Raw genomic sequence first — 27,984 nt, forward strand, 5'->3', positions numbered from 1 at the left:
TTCGGGTGCGTCTGTTCTGAAATTAGTATTTTGTGTTTTGACCGCGGTTGTCTGTCTATTTGTGTTCCGTGTTCTCTGCTGCTCTAACTGTTTTGCTTTCGGCAGGATGAGACAAGGACCGTCAACGCCCCATACCCCCCCCCCTTGAATGCATTCTTGCTAACTTTTCTGACTTTTCCAGGAGATCCCAAGGCTACAGAACACCAGCCGATCCTGGGGTCCTCCGGACCCTCTGTGAGTTGGAGTGGCCAACATTCCGAGTTAATTAGCCATCCGAAGGGTCTTTTGACTTGAATCTTTTGTTTGCTGTGAGGTCCGTTATGTACGGGGTTCCCCACCCTGATCAAAGGTATACATTAATATTTGGATTAGAAATGTCAGTGTCCGGAGGTTCAAATGAAAGGAAAAAAGTTTTGTTAACAATGCCTCCGCCTGTCCTGAAGGACAGTTAACTCCTCCCAGCCCCTAGGAAATTCTATCCCATCCTTCAGGACCCCCTTGAGGTATACTAAAATGTCAATTAAACTGAGTTTGCCTACTTTGGGTTCTTATTACAGAAAAGCTAGAAGATGAATTTAGATCTGTTAATGATCTATTGATTCAAAAAATGTCTATTGAAAATATGAATATATTTGCTAATCAGAGGAATGTTAATTACTTGTACTTGTCAAAAAAAGAAAAAATATTCAACATTTCTAAAAGTTAAAAGTTCAGATTAGGTTAAAAAGAAATTATATAGTTTTAATAAAGGAAAATATAAGATATAGAAATATATATATTTTTAAAATTGTTCTAAAACTGGTTATTTCAGACTAGATAAAAAGGTTTATGAAAGTTAAAAGATTTGTTAAGAGAAATCTTAGAAAGAAATTATAAATAAAATAAATTAATATAGAATTTATTTGGTTCTTTTTCAGCCTGTTAAAAGGGGAAAACATTTTTTTCCCAATATTTGCCTGGAAAGCAAAAGTTATATATATGTTATTGAAATGGTTTTATGTTATGTTAATCAAGTACTTGATTCCTTAAAGAGCCATTTTTAAATCATAAGAACTGAAGTTTCACTGACCTATGTTTATGTTTAACATTTGTCATTGTCACTTTAAATAAATAATTGAATACTATTTAATTATATATATAATACTATATAATCTTTTGGTCAAATATGTTTGACAACCTTTCCAGGATTCAAATTTTAAGAAACTTTTTCTTGACCTGGAATTAGTTTTGAGTCATTCCAATAAGACCTGGAATTCCTCAAAGATTTATGTTCTCTCCTTATAAAAGGAAATCAAATCAGTGCAGATGGCTTAACACAGTCTGTTTCCTCACTGAAATAGATAAGAGGACAACACACTCCAAATGCAAGGGCATACACACTACTAAGAGTGATTATTTGTTCACTTAGCAGATGCACAGATGCCTCTTATATGTGGGTCTCTGCTAACGCTGTGGGTTATGCGAACAGTCCTCACTTTAAAGGGGCTTATAATATATTTTGTAAAGTCATGCTTGAATTATTTAAAGAAAGAACATAATTGAGCCCCAGAGGCCTAAAGATCAGGCTCTTTTTAGTTTAACTAAAAAAGTTTTTTCTTTCATGGTACGATAATGTACTCACATATAAATAAATAAATAAATCTGAGCTATAGTTACTATAGCATGAATAAAATGACATCTCTAATGTACTTGGGTCTCCACCTGAGAAGGGCTTTATGACAAGAAAATTATAAAAATAATAAAGATTTAAGATTTATGAATAATGGAAAATAAAAATTGACATAAAGGAATAAAAAAAGATGATTCTTTGCCGCTTTCCCCTGCCTTGTCGGCAGGGCAGGCTTCTCTCAGAGCCTCAGTTGCTGTGTCCCCTGTGTATAGGGGGACCCAATGTCTGAATGGATATAGATGTGTTCGGATGCACTAGCTTCTTTATGATGAGGTCTCAATGCCTCTCTGCAAGGCTTAATAATATTCTCACAGGCAAACTGTTTAACCATTGAAATGCCAGCCCGGGCTGCTCATCCACAGCGGGTTTGACAGCAACTAGTTTCCAACAGGCTTCTCTGAACTTTAGGGATCCCAGGCATGGACACAAAATTCTCTTAGAGAGTTAAAAAAAAACACTCTGCCCCGTGTAAACAATGTTAAGACATTGCTCCCCTTTCCTGTGTCCTTTTGTAAACCTGGGGTCAGAGGAAATGTTCCCATTCCTCTGCCCACGGTAGGACCCAAATACTGTCGGGGGAAGGGCTTCCTTAGAACACTTTTCACCGTGTTCCCCTGTAAGGCCTATTGGCCCAATTGGCTGAATTAGCAAAGGTAGTAATAGCAGCCTTAAGAGAAACAGGGCACATAGAATAGGGTCACCCTAGGAAGGGAAATATAAGGAAGGGTCAGGACCACAGGCCTAGGTCCCAGTTAGGAATAGAAAAGACAAAGACAAAGTCAGGTATAGAAAAACAAAATAAAATGCTGTACTTAATTTAGGAAAATGACAGGGCTAGGGCTCCTTCCAACTGAGCCCTCTGAAACCCAGAATAATACTAAATAATAGGGGATAAACTAGTTAGTTTCCTAATAGACACTGGTGCAGCAGACTCAGTCTTGACCGAGCCAATGGGGCCCTAACCTACCCCTGGACTTCAAAGAGGACTATAGACCTTGGGGAAAATACTGTAACTCATTTGTTTCTGTTCCTGCCGGAGTGCCCATACCCCCTACTCGGACGTGATCTCCTCCAGAGATCATTTAATTGCTGGCCACTGCCACTCCAAGCCAGACCCCGCATCAAGTTCCACAAGACGTTGGCCATCAATCCTGCCAGCCTGCCTCCAGATGATGACCCGGAATAACCTCTGCAGGACGGCCTGGAGGCAATCGACACTGCAGATGGCCGCCCAGACCTCAGGGATGACCCACTGCCATCATCAGATGAGGTATTGTTCACGGACGGGAGCAACTATGTCCAGGAAGATATCAGGTATGCCGGGGCAACAGTAGTAACTCTGGACCATGTCATTAAGTAGGGGAACTTCAGCCCGATGGGCTGAACTCATAGCCCTAATCCAGGCTCTCTGATGAGACAAGGGGAAACCATGCTGCAAATAAGGAAGATCAACATGTGGCCCTAAAACCAGTGGGGACCTCTCCAGATATCAGTTACCACACCAAACCCAAGTTCACCTCTGACTCCTACTTACACTGGGTCAGAAAATGACTTAACTGAGCAGAAACAAGTCATAAAGAAAATCAACGAATAATAGACACTGCCTGCTGGGAGATTGTTGGTCCCAGAGGCTCTAGGTCGGACTTTAGTCAACCAGCTGCACCAGCCTACCCTCTTAGGTTACACCAAGCTTACTGAACTCCTGGGAGGCAGATAATGTCCAATAAGGTCACAGGGAAAAGGAAAAGATAGAAGGAAGCAGGAATATATAGGTCTAAATAGGGAGGAAAAGAAAAAGTCTTGGGGGATATGCAGACAGCAGATAGATTGAGCAAGCTCTCAGGTTCATGTCAGGGGAGGGACTAGAAAAGTCACAGAGAGTCTATGTAAGTTGAAGAAGGATTATGCAGAGAAAATAAAAAGATAGGAAGAAGAAAGAGAGGGGCATACATATTACAGGAAGACAGGACAGTAGAGGATTACTCAGGAAGGGAAGAAGATAAGACACTGAGAGGGGAGAACTTGCCCCTACTAATATTATAACAGTCTAGGATGTAATAAAGGGAATAACAGGTTTAGGCTACTCCTGACCCTTAGATCAGACAATGACCCCGCCTTAATAGCAAAGATATCACAGGATATCTCTAAGGGATTAAATATAAATTAGAAGCTCCATTGTGCTTACTGCCCACAGAGTTCCAGGTAGATAGAGCGCATGAACAGGACCTTAAAGGAAACCTTAACCAAATTTACTTTAGAAACCGGTGAAAACTGGACCACTCTGCTCCCCTCGCCCTCTTACAGTTCTTACAGGCCCTGCAGTCTGCCCAGAAGGCCATCCATAAACACATCTGCGATGCCCTGCCTGTGCCCACCTCAGACTCTGTGCACCCTTTCCAGCCAGGGACTCGATGCAAATAAAGAAATTCACCATCCAAGGACTAACTCTGGCCTGGAAGGGACCATACACTGTCATCCTGCCTTCACCAACGGCTATCAAGGTCAACGGCATCCCGGTCTAGCTGCATCATTCCTGGTTGAAGGCAGAAAAAGCAGAATGAATGGTGCAGACCTCTCCAGATCCCTTAAAATGAGACTCTTACGTTTATTAGGACTCTAATTTTTCTGATTATAACTGTACAGGGGAATCTTTATAGATCTAGACCCCAGTGTAACTGGGTACTTAGAAATAAAACATTTAAAAAAAATCTTTAAGAAATGTCAACCAGAAGAGGGTCTATATGCAGCCTTAGGTGAAACCTGCTATTTCTATGCCAACCATTCAGGTATAATCAGACAGAGCATCCAAATTCTAAGACAAAGAAGCTAAGAAAAGGAGAACAGGTCTCCCATAATTAATATGAAAACTTATTTAATTAGTCACCATAGCTAACATCCCTGATTTCAGCTATAGCAGGGCCCCTACTGTTATTATTAATCGGAATAACTTGTAAACCCATCCTAATTAATAGACTCCTAGCCTTCATCAGAGAGAGAGTATAATCAATAAAACTTAGGGTCTTAACACAATCCAACTAGAGATTGTCTCCCCATGACAATTGTGAATCGATGGTTTGATCCACTCTCAAGAAAAAGGGGGGAATGTTGTAGCTCACTGTCCTTAGAATCCAACTTGTCTTTAAGCTGCCCTAATTAACAACCTCAGAGACAGCAAGATGAACAATGGGGAATGTTATAGAGGGCTTTAGCCCCATAAAAATTAACTAGAGTTTGACCTTCACTGGGAATTTGAAAAGCAACATCCTTCAAGAAAAGGGAGGACAGAAACGGCCCCAAGGCCAGAGTGTCCTGCATGCTCTGTAAAGAAACTGATAGGGAGAAACTGAAGCTCCCTTTACCCCATAAAACTGTAACTGTTCAACATGTGTGTATTGCACCTGACTGACCGCTGATATCTGTCTCGAATTTGTTAGTTTTTAAAACTTGGATAATGGAATGAATAGCAGGACAGATGTATGCTGACCCAGTTCACCCAGTTCCCTTTCGCCTCAGCTCCCTCCCCCCTCCGTTCCTTCCTGCTTATCGCTAACTGCCTCCACTTCTGTACAAGCAGCTTGCTTGCTCTGCTAAACTCTTGAATGACCCCTGCCCTATATAAGCAACCCTCCCCCTGAGCTCGGGGCTGCAGTTCTCCTCTGTGTAGGTTGGCTGCAGTCCCTGCGCAGGTAATAAAACATCCCCCAAAACTGAAAAATGGAGTCTGAGTGTGGTCGATCTCCTGGGTTACAACAATGCTACAATGGCGATGATACAAGTTCTGAAAAGGGAAATCACGTTTCTGAGCTTAAGAATCCCTTCTGTCTCGCCTAGAATAGTGCTATCCACAGAGTGGGTGCTTGAGTTGTGGGTTTTTAAAAATATATAAACTGGTACCTTTTGTGCTTATCTTCAAGGCTGGCTCAAGTATAAAACTGTTTTCTAAAACACTTGATAAACTAAAGGATTTGTTTTATTTTAAAGAAAGAAAAAAAAGGAAAGAAAAAATGCAACACTGGAACGTGCCTGTGAAGTCTGCGGTGCCAGTGGGCCCCCAGTTTCTCCGTCAATGCCTCGCTGGCCCACCCGGTCCCGGCTGCCCACGCCGTCCGCCCACCCTCGCGCCTGCGCACCGGCGCCCGCGGAGGCGGTGGGCGGGGCGGCCTGCGACTCCGCCCACCGGGTGGTCCGCCTTCCTCTGGAGAGGGCTTTTCTTCGCTTGCAGGAGCATCAGGTCCACAGAAGCGCGTGGAGTGGCCCTGTGGCAGGATGAATGCAGGCTCGGACCCCGTGGTCATCGTTTCGGCGGCGCGGACGGCCATAGGTGAGAGGCCAGCAGGCCCGCACGCAGGCCGGGCCGACCGCGGGGACCTCTGGGACGGGCCCTCGGAACGAAGAACCTCACTCCTTCGGGACCGGCCTGCCAGCCCCTCCCCCTCGGCCGTGAGGATAATTCCTTTCCGCGGGCTCTGATTGGCTCCCCGGGTAGAGCCACCGCGCCTTCCGACTCTCCCATTGGCTGGCAGAAAGAGGCGCTCTCGCGCGAGCTCCTGATTGGCCATCTCAGCCCGGTGGCCTCAGGGGTGGGGCTGCCTGTGGTCTGAGCCGGGGCTTGGGAGGGTGTCTTGCTGGGGTCCGAAGGTTAAAGTGAACTGCCCTTATCTCCTTAGCGCTGTGGGGGTGGCAAAGCCCCCGGACGCGCGGGAGGGCCCACCGCTTTTGTCGGGGAAGCGTGGCCGAACCCTCCGGCTTGGGGAATGGACCGGCCGGCTTCCTGCAGGTCCGCGGCCTCCCTGGCGCGCTGGGAGCCGCCGGCCGGGATCTCGGCGGCTGCGGTCACCTGCGCTCAGCTCTGTGCCCAGAGGAGCTGCGCCGGGCCCCTGCGCAGGCGGAGAGCCCGGGTCCGCCGGCCCCCCGCCCTGCGGCCTCTGCATCGCCCTCCCGTGCCCTTCTGCCCTAGGCTCCTTCAATGGTGCCTTGTCCACCGTTCCTGTCCACGACCTGGGCTCGGCTGTCATCAAAGAAGTCCTGAAGAGGGCTGCTGTAGCTCCCGAGGAGGTGTCAGAGGTCGTATTTGGACACGTTTTAACAGCAGGTAACTCTTAGGCGCCCTCGGCAGAGGGTCGTGTTCATTAGCAGCAGCCCATCGATGCATGGCCCCTCCCCCGCACAGACTTTTCCTTCGGTTACAATTCCTGGTGGTGCTCCTCTGCAAGGCCCGTGAACAGCTTCTCCCCACCCAGCATCTTCAGTGCACTCCTCCGGATCCGGAATGAGCCTAGACCACCATCCTTCACTGTCTTTCACTCCTTAGAAGCAGGGCCAGCCCGGCAGTGGGAACGTATGCATGAGCCTCCATTTTTCCTTAGTGTCACACATTCAATAAAAATGAATTATTGAATGCCTCCTTGGTGCCCCGCACTGTGCTAGGTGCTGGGGATAGCGCTCCAACAACACAGGTAAGGTCCTCACGCCTCACTTCTGAGCTGGTGAGACAGGCTGGCTTCACACTGCTCACAGACAGGGTGAGTCACTCCTGGGATGGGCACAGGTAAGTCACCTGAGTGCTCCAGTCTTCTGATTTCCACCGGGTTTATGGACCAGCAATCCCTGCCAACTCCTAATCAGTTAAATGTAACTAGTCTCATGCTCAGTCAGTAGTGTAAATTCTAACTATTCATAGTGATCATTGGCAGTGCTCACTAACAACGTGTATACATTTTGAGGGGACATCCTGTATCTGAGTTCTGCCTCAGACTGGTTACCGTCAGTCACTCCCCACTTCTTCCTTCCCAGACCCATGACTCAGATTTACTCAGTTGCCATAGCATATTCACCTGCTGGTTTCTCGGCTATATTTTCCACATCTCACCTCTAGTATCTCTACATATTATAATAAGAATATAGCTGTGTTTATTAAGGGCCTGCTGGGCCCATAAAGCACTGTGCCTAGTGCTTTCCATTCATTACCTCATTTAGTCCTCGCAGTAAGTCTATTGGATCATATTATCTCCATGTTACAAATGAGTAAATGAGATTTTGAGAGTTTAAGCAACTTATCCAGGGTCAGAGTTTGCAGTGGAGCTAGACCTTGAACCCGCATCTGTCCTCCTGAGCCTCCACAATAACTTAACAAGCATTCACTGAGCACCTGCTGTTTTCCAGTTACCTATTTTATCAGCTAGATATAAGTGTTCACATAACATAGAAATCTTCATTCTCACGGAGCTCATATTCTGCCAAATGCTAGACTACTAATTAATTATGTTCAACATTCCTTTTGTTGTTAATCTTCACTGGAGGATATTTTTCCATTGACTCAGGTACAGTGGAAGGGAGGGGGGAGGGAGGGAGAGAGAGAGAGAGAGAGAGAAAGAGAAACATCAGTTGGTTGCCTCCTGTACAACCCTGACCAGGGCTGGGGATCAAACCTGCAACCGAGGTATGTGCCTTTGACCTGAAATCGAGCCCACAACCCTTTGGTCTGAGGGCTGACATGCTAACCACCAAGCCAAACTGGCCAGGGCAACACTCATTTCTTAACTCTTAAGTACCTGAAGACAAGGATTATGAATAAATACATAAAACTTTTATAAAGAACTTATTTACTTAAGTGCACATGTAATTCATTGTAGCTTAAAAAGCAGGAACCTTAAATAATATTGCCTTCTTTATTGACTAGTGTCTTAGGAGTTTAGTTCAGAGAATATTTTAATACTGTGTTTTTAACCTTTTTCCTGCATCTACTCTGCACATCCAGCCTAACACCAGATTAATAACACTGTGATGAATATTATCTACATTTTTGTCAATGATCCATTTGCTAGTTTTTTTGCTAAGTGTGGGTATATTAGTAATTAACAGTAGAGTGACCACTGTATAAACACTGACCCTTTGATACAGACAGCAGTGACTGAGAATATTTTAAACTTTCAGCTCCATCCCCTTCTCTGATACTTTGATTAAATTAGGTGTGTGATATGCCCTGGCCGGTTTGGCTCAGCAGTTAGAGCATCAGCCCGAGGACCGGGGAGTCACAGGTTCAGTTCCATCAAGGGCACGTACCTCAGTTGCGGTTCAGTCCCAAGCCCTAGTCGGGTCATGCAGGAGGCAACCAGTCAGTGTGTCTCTCTCACGTCATGTTTCTCTGTCTCTTCCTCCCTCCCTCCTCTACCCCTCCCTCCCACTCCATCTGAAGGAAAATGGAAAAGTATCCTTGGGTAAGGATTTAAAAAATGAAGTGTGTGATGTATTTCTTCCCACTCCCTGCAGGAACTTCTAGAGCTATTTGTCAGTTCTCGTGTTAGGTAACCAGTTAACCATGGTGTGGTGAATATTAAGGAAAGAAATGCTTCTTCTCAGAGATTTTCCTGTTTAAGTAAGCCTCTTGTCTTCCCATGGCTAAGGTATCCTAACCATGGTCACGGAAGCACCAGCCTAGCTGGAAATAGGAACAGTGCCCATGTTCTGCCCTATCTTCATAAGGGAGTGTGTGCTTATTCAAGCCCTGTCAAAAGGTTAAGAAGACAGTTCCTTCTTAAGGTATTAATGACTGTGGAGAAGAAAGCTTATATCCACCTATGTCTACAGGACAGCACAAGGTGATACGTATTTCAGGGCTGGACTCTGATGGGCGTGGAGTGTACACAGGCCTTCGCACCTCTGATAGAGCTTGCCTGGCAGTGGTGGTAGACCCTGTTGCAATCTCCGGATCACTCATACTGCCTCCACTTGATTGTTGAGAGGCCTGTTTTCCTTCTTCCAGGTTGCGGGCAGAATCCTGTTCGACAAGCCAGTGTGGGTGCAGGGATCCCCTACTCTGTTCCATCATGGAGCTGCCAGATGATTTGTGGGTCGGGCCTAAAAGCTGTGTGCCTTGCAGAGCAGTCAATCAAGATAGGAGACTCCAGCATTGTGGTTGCAGGAGGCATGGAAAATATGAGCAAGGTAAGGCGTCTGAAGAGATGGCTGTTGCAGACCTCTCACTGCTAACTCATGTCCATGCCATAGCAGAGTAAATCGGAGCATATCAGAGTTGGAACCAAACAGTAAACAAATAAAAAGTGGATTTGACCTTGATCCCTACCTGCATGTTGTTTTTCACATGAGATGGGATATTTGAAGAAAAAGCCTGTCAACCAGTGTGATGAGAACAGAATGGTTTTTTAAAAATATTAAAGAAGCATAAAATATTTTCTGAACCTATAATATTAGTCAGTATATATCTTTGGTCTTAAATGTCTTTCTCATCGTGAGGAAAAGTCAAAGACAGATGTTGCCACTTACTTACCTTCATGCACATGACAAGGAGGACCCCAGGAACCAAATTTTGTTGACCTTGAGGAGGTATAGAATGTAGAAAAGAGGACCACTGAACAGTACTCTTCTCTAATAAGATTGCCAAGTGGGATTTGTTTCACCAAGTTCCATCCTTCAAAGTGGCGCAACGAAAAAGGAAAAAGTACATCCCTTCCCGTCTACAGGCAGTTCAAGGATCTGCCCTGGAGATCGCCTCGGCAGACATCTGTGCAGCTCAGCCTCTGCTGGGGCCCGGGTGCGGCCGGCTGACGGTGGCAAACAGTCGGTGATACTGATAGGACCCTACTAATATCTGTGTAGTGCTATACAAGCAGTCACAACAGCATAGCCCTTAGAGGGTAGATGGTGTCATGGTTAATTTACAGGTGAGTAAACTGAGGCCCAGAGCCAGGATCTTCTGACCCCTAGTCCTTCTATTCTAGTATAGCTGCTATTGAGTTGGTAAGAGTTAAGAGGACACCCTACCCAGAAATCCCTCCTCATCAGTTAATTAGGCAACCTGATTATTCTCACTATAGGCATTATGTCTTCCCATCAAAATAAACACTGTTAGCATCACTTAAGCCAGCGGTTCTCAACCTGTGGGTCGCGACCCCTTTGGGAGTCAAACGACCCTTTCACAGGGATCGCCTAAGACCATCGGAAAACACATATTTCCGAAGGCGATTCATAACAGTAGCAAAATTACAGTTATGAAGTAGCAACGAAAATAATTTTATGGTTGGCGGTCACCACAACATGAGGAGCTGTATTAAAGGGTCGCGGCAGTAGGAAGGTTGAGAACCACTGACTTAAGCCCTTAGATGATCTCTTCGTTTCACAGATAAGTAGTTGCCTCTTTGGAAAGAGTGAATGAGGTTCTTAAGGAAATAGGACACAGAAGTGGGTTACATTTGACAGAAAATGGAAATGGGTAGGCAGGGGAGTCACACGCTCCCAAGAGGAGACAGGGTGGAGTGGTCTGCTGATTCCAAGGGTTTGGGGGCCCTGGATGAGGAGGAGGATGGGCCAGAACTGGGGAGAAGGGTCACAAGGGGACTAGATGAGGACTTAGGGACTACTGCATAGTTAAGAGTGGGATCCTGAGGAGAGGACTAGTTATAACCAAGCCTAAATTTAACGTGTGTCTTGCTTCCAGGCTCCTCACCTAGTTCACTTGAGGACAGGAGTCCGGATGGGGGAAACACCACTGAGTGACAGTATTCTCTGTGACGGGCTTACAGATGCCTTCCACCACTATCACATGGGCATTACAGGTAAGGCAGGCGTAGCTGAGAACATCTTTACTGTGGAAAGGTTAAAAATCATGTAGTAATTGCTCCACAGGTGCTTTCCTTATTATGAGACCATATGTGATTCAGAGGGATACTTGCTGTTCAGCATAATCTTAATCTAATCTTGAAACAACAAACCCAAATCGGACATTTGACAAAAGCACTGGCCCCTGCTCTTCAATAATATCAAGGTTAAGAGCACAAAGAGAGTCTGAGGAACTCTTCCAAAAAAAGAAACTGAAGAAACTGACAGTGAAGTGCAGTACACGATCCTGGGTTGGATCCCGGACTGAAAAATAAATTAGCTATAAAGAACACCGTTGGGCCCTGGCCGGGGTGTGGCTCAGTTGCTTGGGTATCGTCCTGTGCACTGGAAGGTTACTGATTTGATTCTTAGTCAGGGCACATTCCCTGATTTTTGGGCTTGATCCCCGGTAGGGGACATGCAGAAGGAAGCCCATCATTGTTTTTGTTCTTATATTTTTATTGATTTTTTTAGAGAGAGGGGAAGGGAGAGAGATAGAAACATTGATGTGACTCAGCTGCCTCCTGCACACCTCCCACTGGGGATGGAGCCTGAAATCTGGGCATGTGCCCTGACCAGGAATCGAACCAGGACCTCTCAGTCCATGGGACATGCTCAATCCACTGAGCCATACCAGCTGGGATTGAGAGCATTTTGCTCTCACATAGATGTTTCTTTCTCTCTCTCTCTCTCTCTCTCCCTCTCTAAAAAAAAAAATCATACTTACCTGGCAGGGGAGATACCATGACCACGAAGGTGGTCTTCCCGGGGCGAGGCTTGTCCGTTGCCCTCCGGATGTGCTGACCCCTGCGATTTCCCCAAATGTGGGAAACGACTGCACAATTTGTAAAAAAAAAAAAAAAAAAAATCACTGGGACAATAGGTGAAATTTGAACACGATCCAAGAATTAGAAATAGTATCATATTGATGTTGTAATTCCTGAATTTGAAAGCTATGGTTGGTTATATAAGAAAATGGCCTTGTTTGTGGGGAAATATACACTGAAATTAAAACTTAGGGATAAAGGAGCAAGCATATCTATAACTTTGGTTCAGAAAGAGAATGATAAAACAGTTGGGGCAAAAATAGACACTTGGTAAATCGGCATGAAGGAAATTTCTGAAAGTTTGAAGTTATATAAAGAGGAAAAGAGAGAAGGAAGGAAGCAAAGAAAGACAAAGGCTTCTTACGTCACTGCAGCATCTTCGCACCGGTGGGAGGGGAGATGCCGACAGTGCTGTCCCTCGTGCTGTCTCTCACCTACCAGTGAGCTCACTGCTACTGGGCGCTCGGTGCTTGTTTAAATGTGAAAAACCTGGGCCACCAAAAACCAGTTCCTGTAAATGTTTGGGTTTTGTTTTATCTATTTTTTCACAGCTGAAAACGTAGCCAAAAAATGGCAAGTAAATAGAGAAGATCAGGACAAGTTGGCAGTTCTGTCCCAGAACAGGACGGAGCGTGCACAGAAAGCTGGCCATTTTGACAAAGAGATTGTACCAGTGTTTGTATCTTCTAGAAAAGGTGGGTATATAAATCATAATGATTTCAACATCAATGTGGATGGCTATAAGTAGGAATAATACCCAAAAGAATAACACATGGGGCTGTATGAATCGTGCCCTAGCTATGTCTGTGTCTTTCAGGTTGCAGCTAAAAGATACACCCTGGATGCATCTGATAATGGTCGGGGAGGGAGGGGCAGTGTTTATGGGGTGAAGAAACATGGGAAGCTGTGCAGCATCCAGACATTCTTGGTTCCAGTGTCCTCACTGCTAGGTAGATAGAGGTTTCACAAGAAACTGGAGCATTGACTTGGGGTCGCGAGGCAACAGCTGACCTTTTACAAGCTAAATCTTCGTGAAGGAGATTTATTACTTCCTGTTGCTTCTGTGTGCATTTCATATTCCTTGGGTGGATTTATAAAATTTTTTTCTTTATTAATTTTAGAGAGAGACGAAGAGAGAGGGAAAGAGAGATAGAAACATCGATGAGAGAGAACATCGATTGGCTGCCTCCTGCATGCCCCCCCACTGGGGAGTTGGCCCACAACCTGGGCATATGCCTGGACCAGGAATTAAACTGGCGACCTCTTGGTTGATGGGTCGACACTCAACCACTGAGCCACACCAGCTGGGCTCTTGGGTAGATTTTTTTTTTAATCCTCACCCGAGGACATCTTCCCATTTTTTTTTTTTTGTTCAGGTAGAGTGGGAGGGAGAGAGAGGAACAGAGAGAGAGAGAGAGAAACATCGATGTGAAAGGAACACATCGAGTGGCTGCCGACCGACCGACCAGGGCCGGGGACAAACTGCAACCGAGGTACGCGCCCTTAGCGGGAACCAAACCCGGGTCTCTCAGGACCGCAGGTCGACGCTCTAACCGCTGAGCCAAAACGGCCAGGGCGATCTTTTTATCTTTTTTTTTAATCCTCACCCGAGGACATTTTTTTCCATTTTTTGTTCAGATAGAGTGGGAGGGAGAGAGAGGAAGAGAGATAAAGAGAAACATTGATGTGAAAGGGACACATAGAGTGGCTGCCACCCGCACGACCAACCAGGGCCAAGGACAAACTGCAACCGAGGTATGTGCCCTTAGTGGGAACCGAATCCGGGTCTCTCTGGACCACAGGCCGACGCTCTAACCACGGAGCAAACCAGCCAGGGCTCTTGGGTAGATCTTTGTGGGTCACTTTGCTTTTATCTAATATGGAGTGCTTCAGTCAAGTTCTATTAATGGTTAACAGACCCTCATGTCCAGCCCTTAATGAGGTTGACTTCCACACTCCCAGATCCAGTTGGCTGTAACCAGCCAAATTCTGTGTTCCAGACCATAGCCATTTTGCACAAAGCATGGATGTGGAAAACACTCAAAATGTCTCATGACAACAGTGCACATAAAATGATAAAATGTTTTGTTATTTTTTATCCTCACCCGAGGACAGTTTCCAATTTTTTGTTCAGATAGAGTAGGAAGGGGAGAGAGAAACATTGATGAGAAAGGGACATATTGAGTGGTTGCCACCCACACCACCCAACCAGGGCCGGGGACAAACTGCAACCGAGATACGTGCCCTTAGCGGGAACCGAACCCGGGTCTCTCTGGACCATAGACTGACGCTCTAACCGCTGAGCAAAACCGGCCAGGGCCACATAAAATGTTTTAACATACAATAGCCCAGCCAGTGTGGCTCAGAGGTTGAGCATCGACCCATGCATCAGGAGGTCACCGGTTTGATTCCCGGTCGGGGCACATGCCTGGGTTGTGGGTCCGATCCCCAGTGTGGGGCATGCAGGAGGTGGCTAGTTGATGTTCTCTCTCACTGATGTCTCTGACTCTCTCCCTCTCTCTCTAAAAATCAATAAAGGAAAAAAATGTTTCGACATATAATAATTTTTATTAGTGCATACTTTTCTCTTATTGGAATGAAAGTATTTTTTAGTAAACTTTTCTTCCAAGTATGAGTCTTCATGTACAGGTCTGAGGAGTCTGCCATTCCTAGCATGCTGACTCCCATCTCTGTTCTGAACTCAGGTAATCTATTTTCTTTTTTTCAGGTCTTACTGAAGTTAAAACAGACGAGTTTCCTCGCCATGGGAGCAACATAGAAGCCGTGTCTAAACTAAAGCCTTACTTCCTTACAGATGGGACAGGGACAGTCACCTCAGCCAATGCTTCAGGTTAGAGTTTTAAAAAATTGTATTTATTGATTTTAGAGAGGAAGAAGGGGAGAAACAGATAGACATATTTATTGTTCCACTTATTCATTGGTTGCTTTTTGTATGTGCCCTGAGCAGGGATCAAACCCGCAACCTTGGTGTATTGGGATGATGCTGTAAACCAACTGAGCTACCCAACCAGCGCCAGATTAGATTTTTCTTTTTTTTAAATTTTATTTTATTTTTGTAATCCTCACCCAAGGACATTTTTTCATTTTTTGATCAGATAGATAGAGTGGGAGGGTGAGAGAGGAAGAGAGAGAAATATCGATGTGAAAGGGACACATCGAGTGGTTGCCACTCACACAATCCAACCAGGGCCGAGAACAAACTGCAACTGAGGTACATGTCCTTAGTGGGAACCGAACCCAGGTCTCTCTGAACCACAGGCCGATGCTCTAACTGCTGAGCCAAACCAGCTAGGGCTTCCTTTTTTTTTTTTTTTTTTTAACATTTTTTTATCTTGCCCTGGCTAGTTTGGCTCAGTGGGTGGAGCATTGGCCTGTGGACCAGAGAGTTCTGGGTTCGGTTTCTACTAGGGGCACATATCAAAAAAAAAACAACAAAAAACATTTTTCTTTATTGATTTTAGAGAGAGAGGAAGGGAGGAGAGAAACATTGATGAGAGAGAACATTGATTGGCCGCCTCCTGCATGCCCCTGGCTGGGGATTTGGCCCCTAACCTGGGCATGTCCCCTGACCAGGAATCAAACCGGCAACCTCTTGGTACATGGGTCAGTGCTCAGCCACTGAGCCACACCAGCTGGGCCCAGGTTAGATTTTCTAAAGGGCAGTTGGGGAATCCCATCTTTTGGTAGGTCTGCCAGGTCAATACCTTTTTTCTTTTGTTTTATTAACTATTTATACATGTTATTCTAAAACCCTGCTTTAGGGGAAAACGTAGTTCTGCACATTTGATCATTAGTTTTTCCATATTTGATTAGACTTAATCTGTGTATACTGATTGAATGGATTTGCTTTGCCAATATCCTAACTAGACGCACAGATAAAAATGCAAATTAGGAAACCCCAGTTTACTGTTGGAACTTTTCCAAAAACAGAAGCTGTCAGTACCCTACTGTGAGGTTGGGGCTTTTTCTTCCATTTGTTTTCATTAATCTCTTTTTTTCCATTTTTGGTTCAGATAGAGTGAGGGAGAGAGGGAGGGAGGGAGAGAGGGAGGGAGGGAGGGAGGGAGGGAGAAAGAGAGAGAAAGAGAAAGGAACATTGAGTGCCTGCCTCCCACACGACCCTGTGTTTGGGACAAACTGCACCCGAGGTACATGCCCTTAGCTGGAACCGAACCCAGGTCTCCCTGGACCGCAGGCCGACAGACACTCTAAATGCTGAACCAAACCAGCCAGGGCTCCCTTCCCAGTTTTAATCATTTCACTTTCTCCCACTGGAATGCTCTCTGGTCAATTAGGTCCTATTGCCTAACTTAATATTTCTAATTACAGTCAGGTTTGAAATATGACAAATGGCTTTGCCAAGATGTGTTGACTTATGTCAACACATGTTTAAGTCATGTCTTCATCAGGTGTTTAAATTTTAGAAATCAAGACAGTCATACTTTGTAGGAATTAATGATGGTGCTGCAGCTGTGGTTCTCATGAAGAAGTCAGAAGCCGATCGTCGTGGGCTTGCACCTTTGGCACAGATCGTTTCTTGGTCACAAGTAGGTCTGGAGCCTTCCATTATGGGAACAGGACCGATTCCAGCAATAAAGAAAGCTGTGAGTTTAATTCTGAATATTAGTGCCTGTCCTTGGCTTTATTAATTTACCTCTGAGACTGGACCAATCACCTGCAACTCCATATTAAGCTCTCTTCTGAACTTTGCCCAGATCCTTCCCAGTCCAAAATGCCGATTGATGTTTGTTTTCATGTTTATTCCCATCAGGTTTCACTTGTTTCCCTTTTATGCCAGTCTTCCAATTAGCCTTAAATGAACTCATTAATTCCCTTGCCTATTTTCCCTACCACAAAGAGCAGCTGGAATATTTAGGTCATGTACTTTAGGAGAACTGATACTGCTGTTATCACCTCTCCTACACATGACAGATGTTACTGACTCAAAATTTAAGTTTAGAGTTTTCAAGGGTTGTTTTATCCTTAATCTCTTAGAATTGGTGTCAAAGCAAAATGTGCTATCACTAAGCTGATAGAGAAACCCCAAATGGCAGTGTTCAGAGGTCCTTCAGTATCATAGTATGTTCTTTATCTACAGTGAAGAATGGTTCAACCAGTTTTTTGACCTCTTCCACCATTCTTTCCTTTAGGTTGCAAAAGCAGGCTGGTCCCTGGAGGATGTGGATGTATTTGAAATCAACGAAGCCTTTGCAGTCCTCTCACTTGCAATAGTTAAGGAACTTGGATTGAATCCGGAGAAGGTAAATATGAGCAAGCTGTCCTGAGAGCTTGCAAGTACATGTTCACAATACAAAGTAAGGCATATGTAGTTAGATAGTAACATCCCAGATATTGGCTACACAGTGCAGTTGAGTACCTGCCAGGTAAGTTCCTGCTTGGATTTGCAGATTCATGTTTTGCTTCCCAAGGCAAAAGACGCTGGAAAACATTAGCTCACTTCAAATGTTAATGGGATTAAAACATTTTTAATCTAAGGAATAAGGGAGGATAGTCAGCATTGATGTAACAAAGGTGTAAGCCAGTTTCGAAACAGTTAGAGGGCAGTTTACTGGTATAACATTAAGAAGGAAAGTCAGTAGCTTAACCATTTACCTAGAGAGTAACCAATCTCCCCCCCCCCCCTTAGGTCAACATTGAAGGAGGGGCTATAGCCTTGGGCCATCCTCTTGGTGCATCTGGCTGTCGGATTCTTGTTACCCTGTTACATACAATGGAACGAACCGGTGGACAACGTGGTGTTGCTGCACTGTGCATTGGGGGTGGGATGGGGATAGCGATGTGTGTTCAGAGAGGGTGAACCTGCTTAACTAAACTTGAACCTCCTTCCTTTCTAAGTAAGGCACCAATATGTGAAATCAGGACCAATGTGAGGATGGAAGCATCTTCCACTTCACAAGAACCCAAGGCTCGGCAGTTTGTTGTACTTTAATGTGTAATACTCAAGGTATAAGACAACTGCATGTTACAGTGTTATAAATAAAAGAGAAATCAATTCAATCATCAAGGGCTCCTGAATGAACAGCATCTTCATAACCTCCATGCTTATCATCTTTACTTTCTGGATGTAATTTAATAAGATCATCAATTCGAAGAATGGTAATTGCAGCTTCTGTTGCAAATTTCAAACTCTTAACTTTAACTATGGTTGGTTCAAACACTCCTGCTTGTTTGTTGTCTCGAGGTTTACCATTAACCAGATCAAGACCAATCCTGCAATTTAGAAAAAAAACCTGTTAAATGACCTCTTATAACACATACCTATCCTGTCCCTTTAAGACTAAAGTACTTTTTAAAAAAACAATTAACAGATATTAGCACAAAAGAGTTGTAGAAAACACTAGATGGTAGACATCATTTAATATCTTATAAAGGGGTTGCTTAAAATGGTTATGATCGCCCAAAATAATCTCCCCTTTCCTCTACTAGATCGTCCTGTAGGTAAGGTAACTACCCAGCGAGGCAAGGAGGGGTTAGGATAACAACCTAAGACACATTAATGCCAATAAAATCACAGAAAACACAACTGATATGATACACAGAGGACAATGAATAAGACAGGAAATTGTACACTTACCATTTTAGATTCTTACGTTCTGGGTTAACTTGAGCCTCATTATGAAAAGCTCTTAACTTTGCAACCAGGTCAGTGGAGTCTTGGGCAGCATTAACCGCCAGTGTGTTAGGAATAACAAGAAGAGATCGTGCAAACTCTGCAATAGCAAGCTGTTCCCGAGACCCCTAAGAAGAAAGACAATGAGGTGTTTTCAAAAAAGGAAGAAAATTAAAATGCACAGCAGTAGAGGTCTCAGATGAGGCATATTAACAAAATGCTAGAGATGGACCTCTTATGAAAAGAGTGGATTTCTAGATGTCCTTACCATGCTGGTTGCGTAGTTTTCGAGGTATATGGAAAGGGCTGCTTCTACAGCACCACCACCTGGCACCACAGATTTTGACTCCAGAACTCTCCTCACCACACAAAGAGCATCATGTATAGAGCGCTCCATCTCATCACACATGAAATCATTTGCCCCACGTAAGATAATTGAAGCAGATGTACGAGCCTTAGTGCTATTAAAAAAGACAAAGTGAAATTCTTAAATCAATACTTTAGAAATTCTGCTTATATAAGGACTTTCGGACATGGAAGCAATGTCTAGACCATGCATGCAGAAGAGATGAAATGGTTATTCCACCTCAATTGACAGTGGTCCAATGTTATTTTATCCCATGCGTATAACTGCTCATGTCATTGTAAAGACTATAGCAGCAAACAAATGGGAATGTGATCTATTTTTATTCATTAATAAAATCTAGTTAACTGTATAATTTAGAAAGTAGCTCTTACTTTTTGACCAGGATCAGTTCATCATCACAAATTCTCTCCTGTACCACCTCTTCTGCTTGTCCTAACATTGAAGTTTCAAAGGTTTCTTCGCCTTCCAAATTGGCCAGGGTTGACAGAATAGTTGCTAGCAAGGTAATTACAAAGATCTGTAAACACTGTTCTCTTATGAATATTTTCATATCCTGTCTTAGATCCAGAAACATGTGAGAAAATGATGTATAAATAAATATAAGTTTAAGGTTTACAGTTAAGCATCAGAAAAGCACTGTCCTTTTGTCCTAAGATGGAACTATTGTTTTCAGGTGACAAAATTCAGTAAAACTAAAATTCTCACCCTGACTGGTTTGGCTCAGGGCTTAGAGCGTCAGCCTGCGGTCCAGAGAGATCCAGGGTTCAGTTCCCACTCAGGGCATGTACCGCGGTTGCAGTTTGTCCCCCACCCTGGTTGGGTTGTGCAGGAGGCGACCACTAGATGTGTCCCTTTCACATCGATGTTTCTCTCTCTCCCTCCCTCCCACTCTATCTGAACAAAAAAAAAGGAAAAATGTCCTTGGGTAAGGATTAAAAAAAAAACAAACAAAACCCAATTCTCCAGTTACATGAAAAATGGCTCTATAAATATATTTGTAGCAGAAATCATTAAAGGGAGTAAAAAGAAAAAAGGGCTATTTTTGAAGCTACTTAATATTGACACTCCAGTGTAAAGAAACATTGCCATGTATTGTAACATGAATTGTCACATCTAGAGCTGGCAGAAGACATACCTCCAGAAGCTTTAGCAATGCGTTTAAGGTCCCTTTTTAAAACTCTTCTAACTGCCATTGCACCAGCCTCCACAAAATACTTCAGACACATATCGTCAATTCCACCTGTGGTTAGAATAACATTGGCTCCGGCTGCCAGGATCTTCTGGATTCGCTCCTTGGTGATATCTGATTCTCTACAGATAAAGTATTTGAGTAGTAACCCAGTTACCTTCTTTGTTTTTTATGTAACATGGCTTTAAGTAGTACAGTATTTTTCACAAAATAACTGTGCAGATTAAATTGTATCAACCACACTTTCCCTTCTATGACCAGAATTTAAACCACTCAAATTTACAGAAAAGTTCTAGGCATTAAAAATGACCACTTAAGCCCTGGCTGGTTTGGCTCAACAGTTAAAGCGCTGGACCACGGACCGGAGAGTCCCTGGTTCGGTTCCCATTAAGGGCACGTACCTCAATTGCAGTTTGTCCCCGACCCGGTTGGGGTCATGTGGGTGGCAACCACTCGATGTCTCTCTCTCTCTCACATCTGTTTCTCTTCTTCCCTCTCTTCCTCCCCACTCTATCTGAAGATAAATGCAAAAATGTCCTCAGGTGAGGATTAAAAATAAATAAAAAAGACTACTTAACCTCCCTGCTCCCATCCTCCAATTTGAGTCCCTAACCAAGAACTGTGATTAGAAAGGAAAGTGTCTGGCGGGGAGGCAGACTGTCAACCACATTTCGTGGCCAATGCTACCACAAGTGGAACGCAGAGATTATGAGCACTGGGAGACAGAAATCCATCCTGCAGATGGGACAAGGAAAGGTTGATGGTCTGGAGTCAAGAGGGTTCCAGGGTTGAAATTGCAGGCAGGACCAGAAAATGAAGAACACTGTAAGGGGGCTGTTAGAGAGTCTGGACTGTTTCATCTTTCTAAGTAAGAGTAGCATGATCAAATCTGCGTTTTCAAAAGAATCCCCTGCTGTCAACATGGAAACTGCACTGGAAAGGTGAAGGACTGAGGCAAGGAGGCAATAATTGGAGACACAGATGACAAGAACAGAGAAGTCAAAATCTACGGCGCAGGTAACTGGGAGGTTCAGCCACTGACTCTGGAGTAAAGGCTGCAGGCGGGATGAGTTTGAAGCCCGTGTTATTCACGTGCTGCTGCCAGGAGGCAGGCAGACATGTATGGAAATCAGAAACAAGCTATGGGAAAAAGTCAATTTTACAGATAAATGAAGCCACTTCACTTATCAAAGAATTCTTAAAATATATGAATTCAAGATTAACCTCAAAACAAACCCCTTTGTATATAATGAACAAGTACTGTGCGCCAGAAACGACTAAAAACGGGGTGGGGGCTACAAAGGAACATCATTCCGGCTCCACCTGCAAAACTTACAATCCAGGTCATACACACACACAGAAACGTAAGCCACAGGAGACAAGGCATAGAAAGTATGGGTAATTTAGATTTAGGAATAAAAAAAGCTTTGAGACTGACCACCTAAAGTAAAAAGTTAATCAAAACAGGTAGGAAGTAGGTTATAGGCAGAGGAATAAACATTCCAGGTCCTGTGGAGGAAGAGCACGGTGAATCCTGACCCTGTTGTGGCTGGACCACAGTGAGAAGAACGTGTAAGGTACTCATGGCTGGCAGCCCTGTGGAAATAGCCTAGGAGAGGGTGAGTGAGAGTGAGCTTCAGATGACCAGCACACATGCCTCTGCAATAGTCTGGAGTAAGAGAATACAACTCGGAAATAGAGTCATTTGATATTTAAATTGAAGATAGAAATCAGGTGGTCTTGGTGGAAAATGAGGAGGGAAAAATTATTAGATTAAAAAAAGAAGATATTTTCTAGTTTTCTGCCTAAATTGAGCGTTCCCATTACAAAATAAGTAAGAGTGGATTTGAGGCGCATCATCCCAAGTTCAGTTTTTAAAAATATTCAATTAGAGAAATATATTGTATTTGGAGCTCAGAGAAACAGATTTGGGAAGTCTCCCAAATAATAACAGAAGTCACAGAATGAGGAGAACGGTGAGGAGGTGCCGTCCAGGCACAGCAATGCAGATGAGCACCATCACAGAGCTGCTCCACCCTCCAAGCATTTCAAGAAGTGGTCAAAGGCTTGATAAAGTCAAGTGAAGGCTGAACGTGTCTAGTGAATTTCACTCTGTCACCAGTGCCCTTAGCAAGTGGTACTCCACCGGAGAACAGAGCTATAAAAAGAAAGAGAAATAAAGCGCCAGAAATGTTTTTGGGTAAAATCCTTCTTGAGACATCTGGCTGTAAAGAGGTAGGAGGGATAGGGAGGAACTGGAGGAAAATGTGTGAGCTACAAGTGAAATCTAGAAAGGAATGAAGAGTAGAATTAATAGATGAAGATGCGGTTGAGAAAGAACTATCAGTGAAGCAAGACTCTTAAGGCAGAAGGCAATGGAATCTGGGACACTTAATGCAGAGGGATTGGCCTTTGATGGAAGGACACTTTCTGTTATGTCAAGAAAGAGGAAAGAGATATATACAGTTATAGTTAAAAGATGACGGCATTCCTGACTCTTGGCGAGTATTTCTTGTAGATTTGGTTGTTATTTAAAAAAAAAACCTAACTGACCAACCATTAAAAACTTGTATTTCGCTAGGTCTCTAGCATGTCAATCAACAAATACCATCTGTATCCCTAGTACTTGCTAGGCATACAGCAGGCACAGTACACTGCTTGGTTCCTCTACTGTTTATCCAAGGAAATACTTTAACTAGAAGATGCAGCACTCACTCTTTTTCAATTTACTGTCATCTGCTCTAATGGAAGTATCATTTAGAAACATCTATTTTCAAAGTTCAAAAATAATCTTTCAACATACCTCTGTCTAATCTGGTCCAGTTTCTCAGGGTCTGTAATAACCACCTGTACACCAAGCTTCATTTTTGTTTTCTGTAGGCTGAAGTCAAGGCAAGCAATTTTTGCATTAACTATTCTCTTGGGCATGCCTATAATTGAACATAATATTAAATTCCTTTAGAGTAACTATTAATAATGATATACTTTATAACATACACCTAGTCATAAGCCTTCCAAAGTAGTAGAGATTAAAGTTTATTATATTGTAACACAAATTTCAGTTTTATTAAGTTAACATTGCAAATGCATTTTTTTTTTAATCCTCACCCGCGGACATTTTTCCATTTTTTTGTTCAGATAGAGTTGGAGGAAAAGAGAGAGAGAGAGAGAGAGAGAGAGAGAGAGAGAGAGAAATATCGACGTGAAAGGGACACATCGAGTGGCTGCCACCCACACGACCCAACCAGGGCCAGAGGCAAACTGCAACCGAGGTACATGCCCTTAGCAGGAACAGAACCCTGGTCTCTCTGGACCACAGGCTGACGCTCTAACCGCTGAGCCAAACGGTCAGGGCACAAATGCATTTTTATGGCATGAAACACATGTACTTTCTTCTAACTTGCATTTTTCCTAAGTTACGTGTTTAAGTCACTGAAGAGAAACTGACAATGTGAGCTACAATTCCTTAAAGAGCAGTAAGTGCGCCCTGGCAGGTTTGGCTCAGCGGTTAGAGCATCGGCCTGCGGTCCAGAGAGACTGGGTTTGGTTCCCGCTAAGGGCACGTACCCTGGTTGCAGTTTGTCCCCGGCCCTGGTTGGGATGTGCAGGTGGCAGCCACTCGAAGTGTCCTTTTCACGTCGATGTTTCTCTCTCTCTCCCCCCCCCCGTCTCTTTCCCACTCTATCTGAACAAAAAATCGAAAAATGTCCTCGGGTGAGGATAAAAAAATAAAGAGCAGTAAGTGCACAACAGTCCACAAAAAGCTAGTATTTCCTCTAGTCCTCTCCTTATGTGATCAAATCCAAGCCTTACCCTGGGATCCCACCACACAGTTGAGTGCATAGCCATTGATGAGCATGCTTTCCATCTGACTTCTCCCATGGGCTTTCAGAATGTTAATGGAATTGACAGGATATCGAGGCTGGCCTCTCACATCTGTGTATTTAATAGCAAGGACGGCATCTACTACCATATTGGCGAAGAAATCACCATCTCTAAGACAACAGTTAAGGAGAACAAGAGACTTAGAATGGACAACAGGTAAACATGAAAATCAAGGGTAATGCAAAGGCACTTCCTTTTCGCAATCTCATCCAAGAAACAAACATTATTTACACCACCAAAGTGCTAGAGTACTATTTATCACTATCAGCAATTCATGTTACTTTTACAGACACCTTATATTACCTTTCCCCCTGGAAAAGCAGGGAAGGAAACAGGCAATTTCAATATACCACCACCTGACATGAAAACTAACACAGCTTCTTCTATTAAAAAAGCCTAAACTTTATCAGACTACCACAAGGATACATTCCAATGATTTTGGATGACATTGATGTCTTAGCAGCATTAGTCAGGCAATCTCTTCCAAGTTCATCTGTATTAATAATTAGATTTTCACTGATATAACGCACTGCTTCCCTGTTTAAAGGAAGGGGGAGAAAAAGTTACAAATTAATTCACTATTAAAACTTGTTTTACCATAGTGTCAAAATGTCACAGACACCAATTTTCTGTTCAGCCATTTCATATAGGAGGAGGACACAAATAAATCCTCCCTCTTCAGATCATGGCAATTTTAATCTGTCCCATAAGCATAGCCACTAAAATCTATTAGGAGAAAATGTGGTAGTCAAATGGGAAAAAAAGGTACTGGCCCTACTTCTTACTTCAAATATTATTACTTAAAAATGCTAAAATATAACTTTTTCAAAGTAAGATGTAGTCATTAATGAACACATTTAAACAGTTTGCAGTCATTATATATCATGTAATATAAAATTTTCTCTGAATGCAACCTTACTTGCAAGCAAGTCGATAGCCACTAATAACTGATGTGGGATGGATTTTCTGTTTGACTAGTTCATCCGCATTTTTTAGAAGTTCAGCTGCAATAATAACCTGTTGAGAAAACATTCATTGCTGTAGTATTAGTCTGACACCAAAACTATCAGATATTAACCAGAATTATGGCAGTGAAATGAATAACTGATTAGAAACCTGAAAAAAAGAGAACTTCTACAGTGTTTCATACGCAAATGGCCAAAGCCAAATAAGAGCCAGAAAAAGGTTCTGGCTAATCAACTAGTTCTGCAGCACAACAGTAAAGGACTACACACCCACTACCTTTAACGACAGTGTTCAACAGATGCTAAATGAAGAGTCTGATTACTCAAGTGACCTGAACTAGTCTAGGTTATTACTTGATTTATTTTAAAAATAATCAAGAACACTAAAAAATATTTTTTAATAAAAAAGACTCACCAACACCACTTCTTTTGCAGGAAATTATAATTTTAAATCCAGTTTTATTATTTAGGGGATGTAGATTCTATTCTTTCATGGCTTATAGTTCAATTTAGAAATGCAAACGTTTTCCCCCACAACACACTGTATCTTTAGAGCAAATTATTTGTTCTTCACAAAATAAGTGTTTCTACATCAATGTGCTGGATGGATACTCTCCAAGTTTATGTTATTGATCGGGTTTACTTTCTCACACTCCCATTTTGAACTCATGAGATTGCCTTGTCAACACTTAAAAGATAAAAACATCACGTTTTTATAAACCGGTGAAATTTTTTTCTTTAGATAATTATAAAAGGAAGGTTTTAGAATTTTCTAAGTCTCAGGTCATGAGGGGACTGGAAAAACAAAACAAATTGCGCAAACTAGATATAATTAGTTTTTTTCAAATTTTGTTTCAGAATCACTACCCAAGAAACAACTTAAATATTTTCCCTCTTAAGTAACTTATTTCTGACTCAGACGCAGATGACTTAACTATGGTTTACTTTCTGAAAGTTTGATTTAGGAAAGCCACGCTTCAGTCATCTACCAGGTGACTACCTACCACGGAGGTAGTTCCATCTCCCACTTCTTTGTCTTGCAGATCAGCTAGCTCACAAAGAACTTTAGCTGCAGGGTGTTCTACCTCCAGTAACTTCAGGATGGTTGCACCGTCATTGGTAATGGTGACATCCTAAAGAAATTTGCAGGGAAGAAAAAACACACAATCACTTACAGAAACAAGGCATCCTCTAATGAACACAAACCCATTAAGACATACATTCACCTAACTACACTGTCCAATACCAGCACTCTGATGAAAAACAAAGAATTTACATAGCAAAACGTTTAAGATCTATCCTTTTAATTTAAAGAAACAAACATCTAGCTATACTTACACCAATATCATCCACCAACATTTTATCCAAGCCAACCGGTCCAAGAGAGCTTTTTACAATATTGGCAATAGAAGCTGCAGCCATAACTATAGAAATGAAATAAAATAAATTAGAAAAATCCACTACTTCAAAGGACAATTTCAGGTTAAAAAAAGTAAATGACATCCAACAGCCTCTGAATTTTCCAAATTTATACTAATTACTTAAAATAAAAACGTCATCTACTTGTCATAATTTCGGGTTCTGCCACCTCATTCATTCGTGTGTGTGTATACACACACCAAAAAAAAAAAAAAAGCATCACATCAGTCTTTTGTTCCAGAAACTGGTGTTTTTTTTTAAAAAAATCCTATTAAATTCAAATCTTTATCTGTGATTAAAAAAAAAAAAGGGAATCCAAAGGTTCTGCCTTTACTGCAAATTTATCCAAGACAAAAATTAGTATTCTATCAAATTACGGTAAGATCAACAGGTATCCATGACTTCAAAACATAAACACTCTCAAAGGAGGCTCACCAACAATCGCTTTCATTCGTACCAATGTTCACTAGAATAAATTCATCTCAAGTATCGCTTATGCCGACATCTGACTAAATTCCGTGGGCTCCTCTCTCAAGAAGCTGTCGGCCACCCGGCATCTACTGCAGATGACAGCCCGAAGTCGTGGCCCTTCGCTCATCAGTAAAACGAGAAATTGGAACCAGTCCTTCCTGGTTCCTGGCCCTAAAACGAGGCCTAGAGGTCGGGGGACACGCTCTTCGTGCAGGATCGGAACAAAGGGGCCCGGCGTGACCCAGGGGGCTCCGGGCGCGGCCCGCACGTGTCAGTACCGAGGCCGCCTTTCCGCCCCCCGAGCCTGAGCGGCCACAGCGACCACTTCCAAGGCGCGGCCCCCGAAAACGTGCCGCGCTCTGGGCGTCCCTCCCCTGCGGGGAGGGGGAGCTGCCGCCCGCCCAGAGGCTACGAGGCCGGCGAGGGAAGGGCACGCACCTCACCTCCACACCCTCTTCTGGGGGAGAGGAGAACACAACGGGGCGGGCTAGGGACGGGGGCAGCACCTCGCGCCGGCCCAACCCGGGCCTTGCCGGGCCTTACCGTTCTGGGAGCGGATCGCCTCCCCAGTGCTGCGGTCCCCGAACACGGACAAAGGCCCCTCCATTTCGCGGCAGGGTACACCTGGGGTTTCTCTTGCACCGCGGACAATTGGCGTCTCGGTCCCTGGGCCCAGCGGCGGCCACACCAGCGGCTCCGGCAGCGGCAACGGCAACGGCGTGGAACTAGCCCAAGCGCTGCCGCAGGGGATGCTGGGAACACCGCTCCACCTCTTCCTCCCTCCCCGACCTACCCCGGCGCCATCGCGGGGCAGGGCGGGAAAGAACGGGGCGGGGGGGGGAGTGAGAAGCGTGAAGATGCAGGAAGTGAGGAGCCGGGAGAGGGCGGGCTTAGCACTTTCGCCCAATTAGGGAGCGAATGAGAA

At 43.8% G+C, this 27,984-nt stretch overlaps 2 protein-coding genes, 2 non-coding genes and 1 pseudogene across 4 annotated transcripts; 2 read left to right on the top strand and 3 right to left on the bottom strand.

Annotated features, from left to right (window-relative positions):
- Positions 1-5,860: 5,860 nt before the first annotated feature.
- On the top strand, positions 5,861-18,150 carry ACAT2 (acetyl-CoA acetyltransferase 2). The gene is made up of 9 exons (XM_036248520.1): positions 5,861-5,990; positions 6,627-6,761; positions 9,432-9,613; positions 11,124-11,241; positions 12,663-12,806; positions 14,840-14,962; positions 16,582-16,736; positions 17,283-17,393; positions 17,780-18,150. Exons 1-9 carry the CDS (start codon positions 5,936-5,938, stop codon positions 17,948-17,950), a joined length of 1,194 nt encoding a protein of 397 aa, XP_036104413.1. The 5' UTR covers positions 5,861-5,935; the 3' UTR covers positions 17,951-18,150.
- Positions 12,004-12,137, top strand: LOC118622160 (annotated as a pseudogene).
- Positions 18,065-27,796, bottom strand: TCP1 (t-complex 1). Its single transcript, XM_036248519.1, has 12 exons — positions 27,603-27,796; positions 26,508-26,593; positions 26,174-26,302; positions 25,124-25,221; positions 24,631-24,741; positions 24,133-24,314; positions 23,123-23,249; positions 20,266-20,441; positions 19,502-19,625; positions 19,032-19,224; positions 18,728-18,891; positions 18,065-18,363 (listed from the first exon to the last, which is right to left on the bottom strand). Exons 1-12 carry the CDS (start codon positions 27,664-27,666, stop codon positions 18,147-18,149), a joined length of 1,671 nt encoding a protein of 556 aa, XP_036104412.1. The 5' UTR covers positions 27,667-27,796; the 3' UTR covers positions 18,065-18,146.
- Positions 19,304-19,438, bottom strand: LOC118622117. Its single transcript, XR_004957940.1, has one exon. It is a non-coding gene; the product is annotated as a small nucleolar RNA SNORA20 (small nucleolar RNA).
- On the bottom strand, positions 24,828-24,964 carry LOC118622129. The gene has a single exon (XR_004957948.1). It is a non-coding gene; the product is annotated as a small nucleolar RNA SNORA29 (small nucleolar RNA).
- Positions 27,797-27,984: the final 188 nt, after the last annotated feature.

This window comes from Molossus molossus, unplaced genomic scaffold (assembly GCF_014108415.1).
Source record: "Molossus molossus isolate mMolMol1 unplaced genomic scaffold, mMolMol1.p scaffold_m16_p_8, whole genome shotgun sequence".
Classification (NCBI taxonomy): domain Eukaryota; kingdom Metazoa; phylum Chordata; class Mammalia; order Chiroptera; family Molossidae; genus Molossus; species Molossus molossus.

Coding starts and splice junctions, on each gene's coding strand:
- ACAT2 (XM_036248520.1), top strand. CDS start 5,936: ATGAATGCAGGCTCGGACCCCGTGGTCATCGTTTCGGCGGCGCGGACG. Junction 5,991..6,626: donor GGCGGCGCGGACGGCCATAG/GTGAGAGGCCAG, acceptor CTTCTGCCCTAG/GCTCCTTCAATGGTGCCTTG. Junction 17,394..17,779: donor TTGGATTGAATCCGGAGAAG/GTAAATATGAGC, acceptor CCCCCCCCTTAG/GTCAACATTGAAGGAGGGGC.
- TCP1 (XM_036248519.1), bottom strand. CDS start 27,666: ATGGAGGGGCCTTTGTCCGTGTTCGGGGACCGCAGCACTGGGGAGGCG. Junction 26,594..27,602: donor GGCGATCCGCTCCCAGAACG/GTAAGGCCCGGC, acceptor TCATTTCTATAG/TTATGGCTGCAGCTTCTATT. Junction 25,222..26,173: donor GAGATGGAACTACCTCCGTG/GTAGGTAGTCAC, acceptor TTTTCTCAACAG/GTTATTATTGCAGCTGAACT.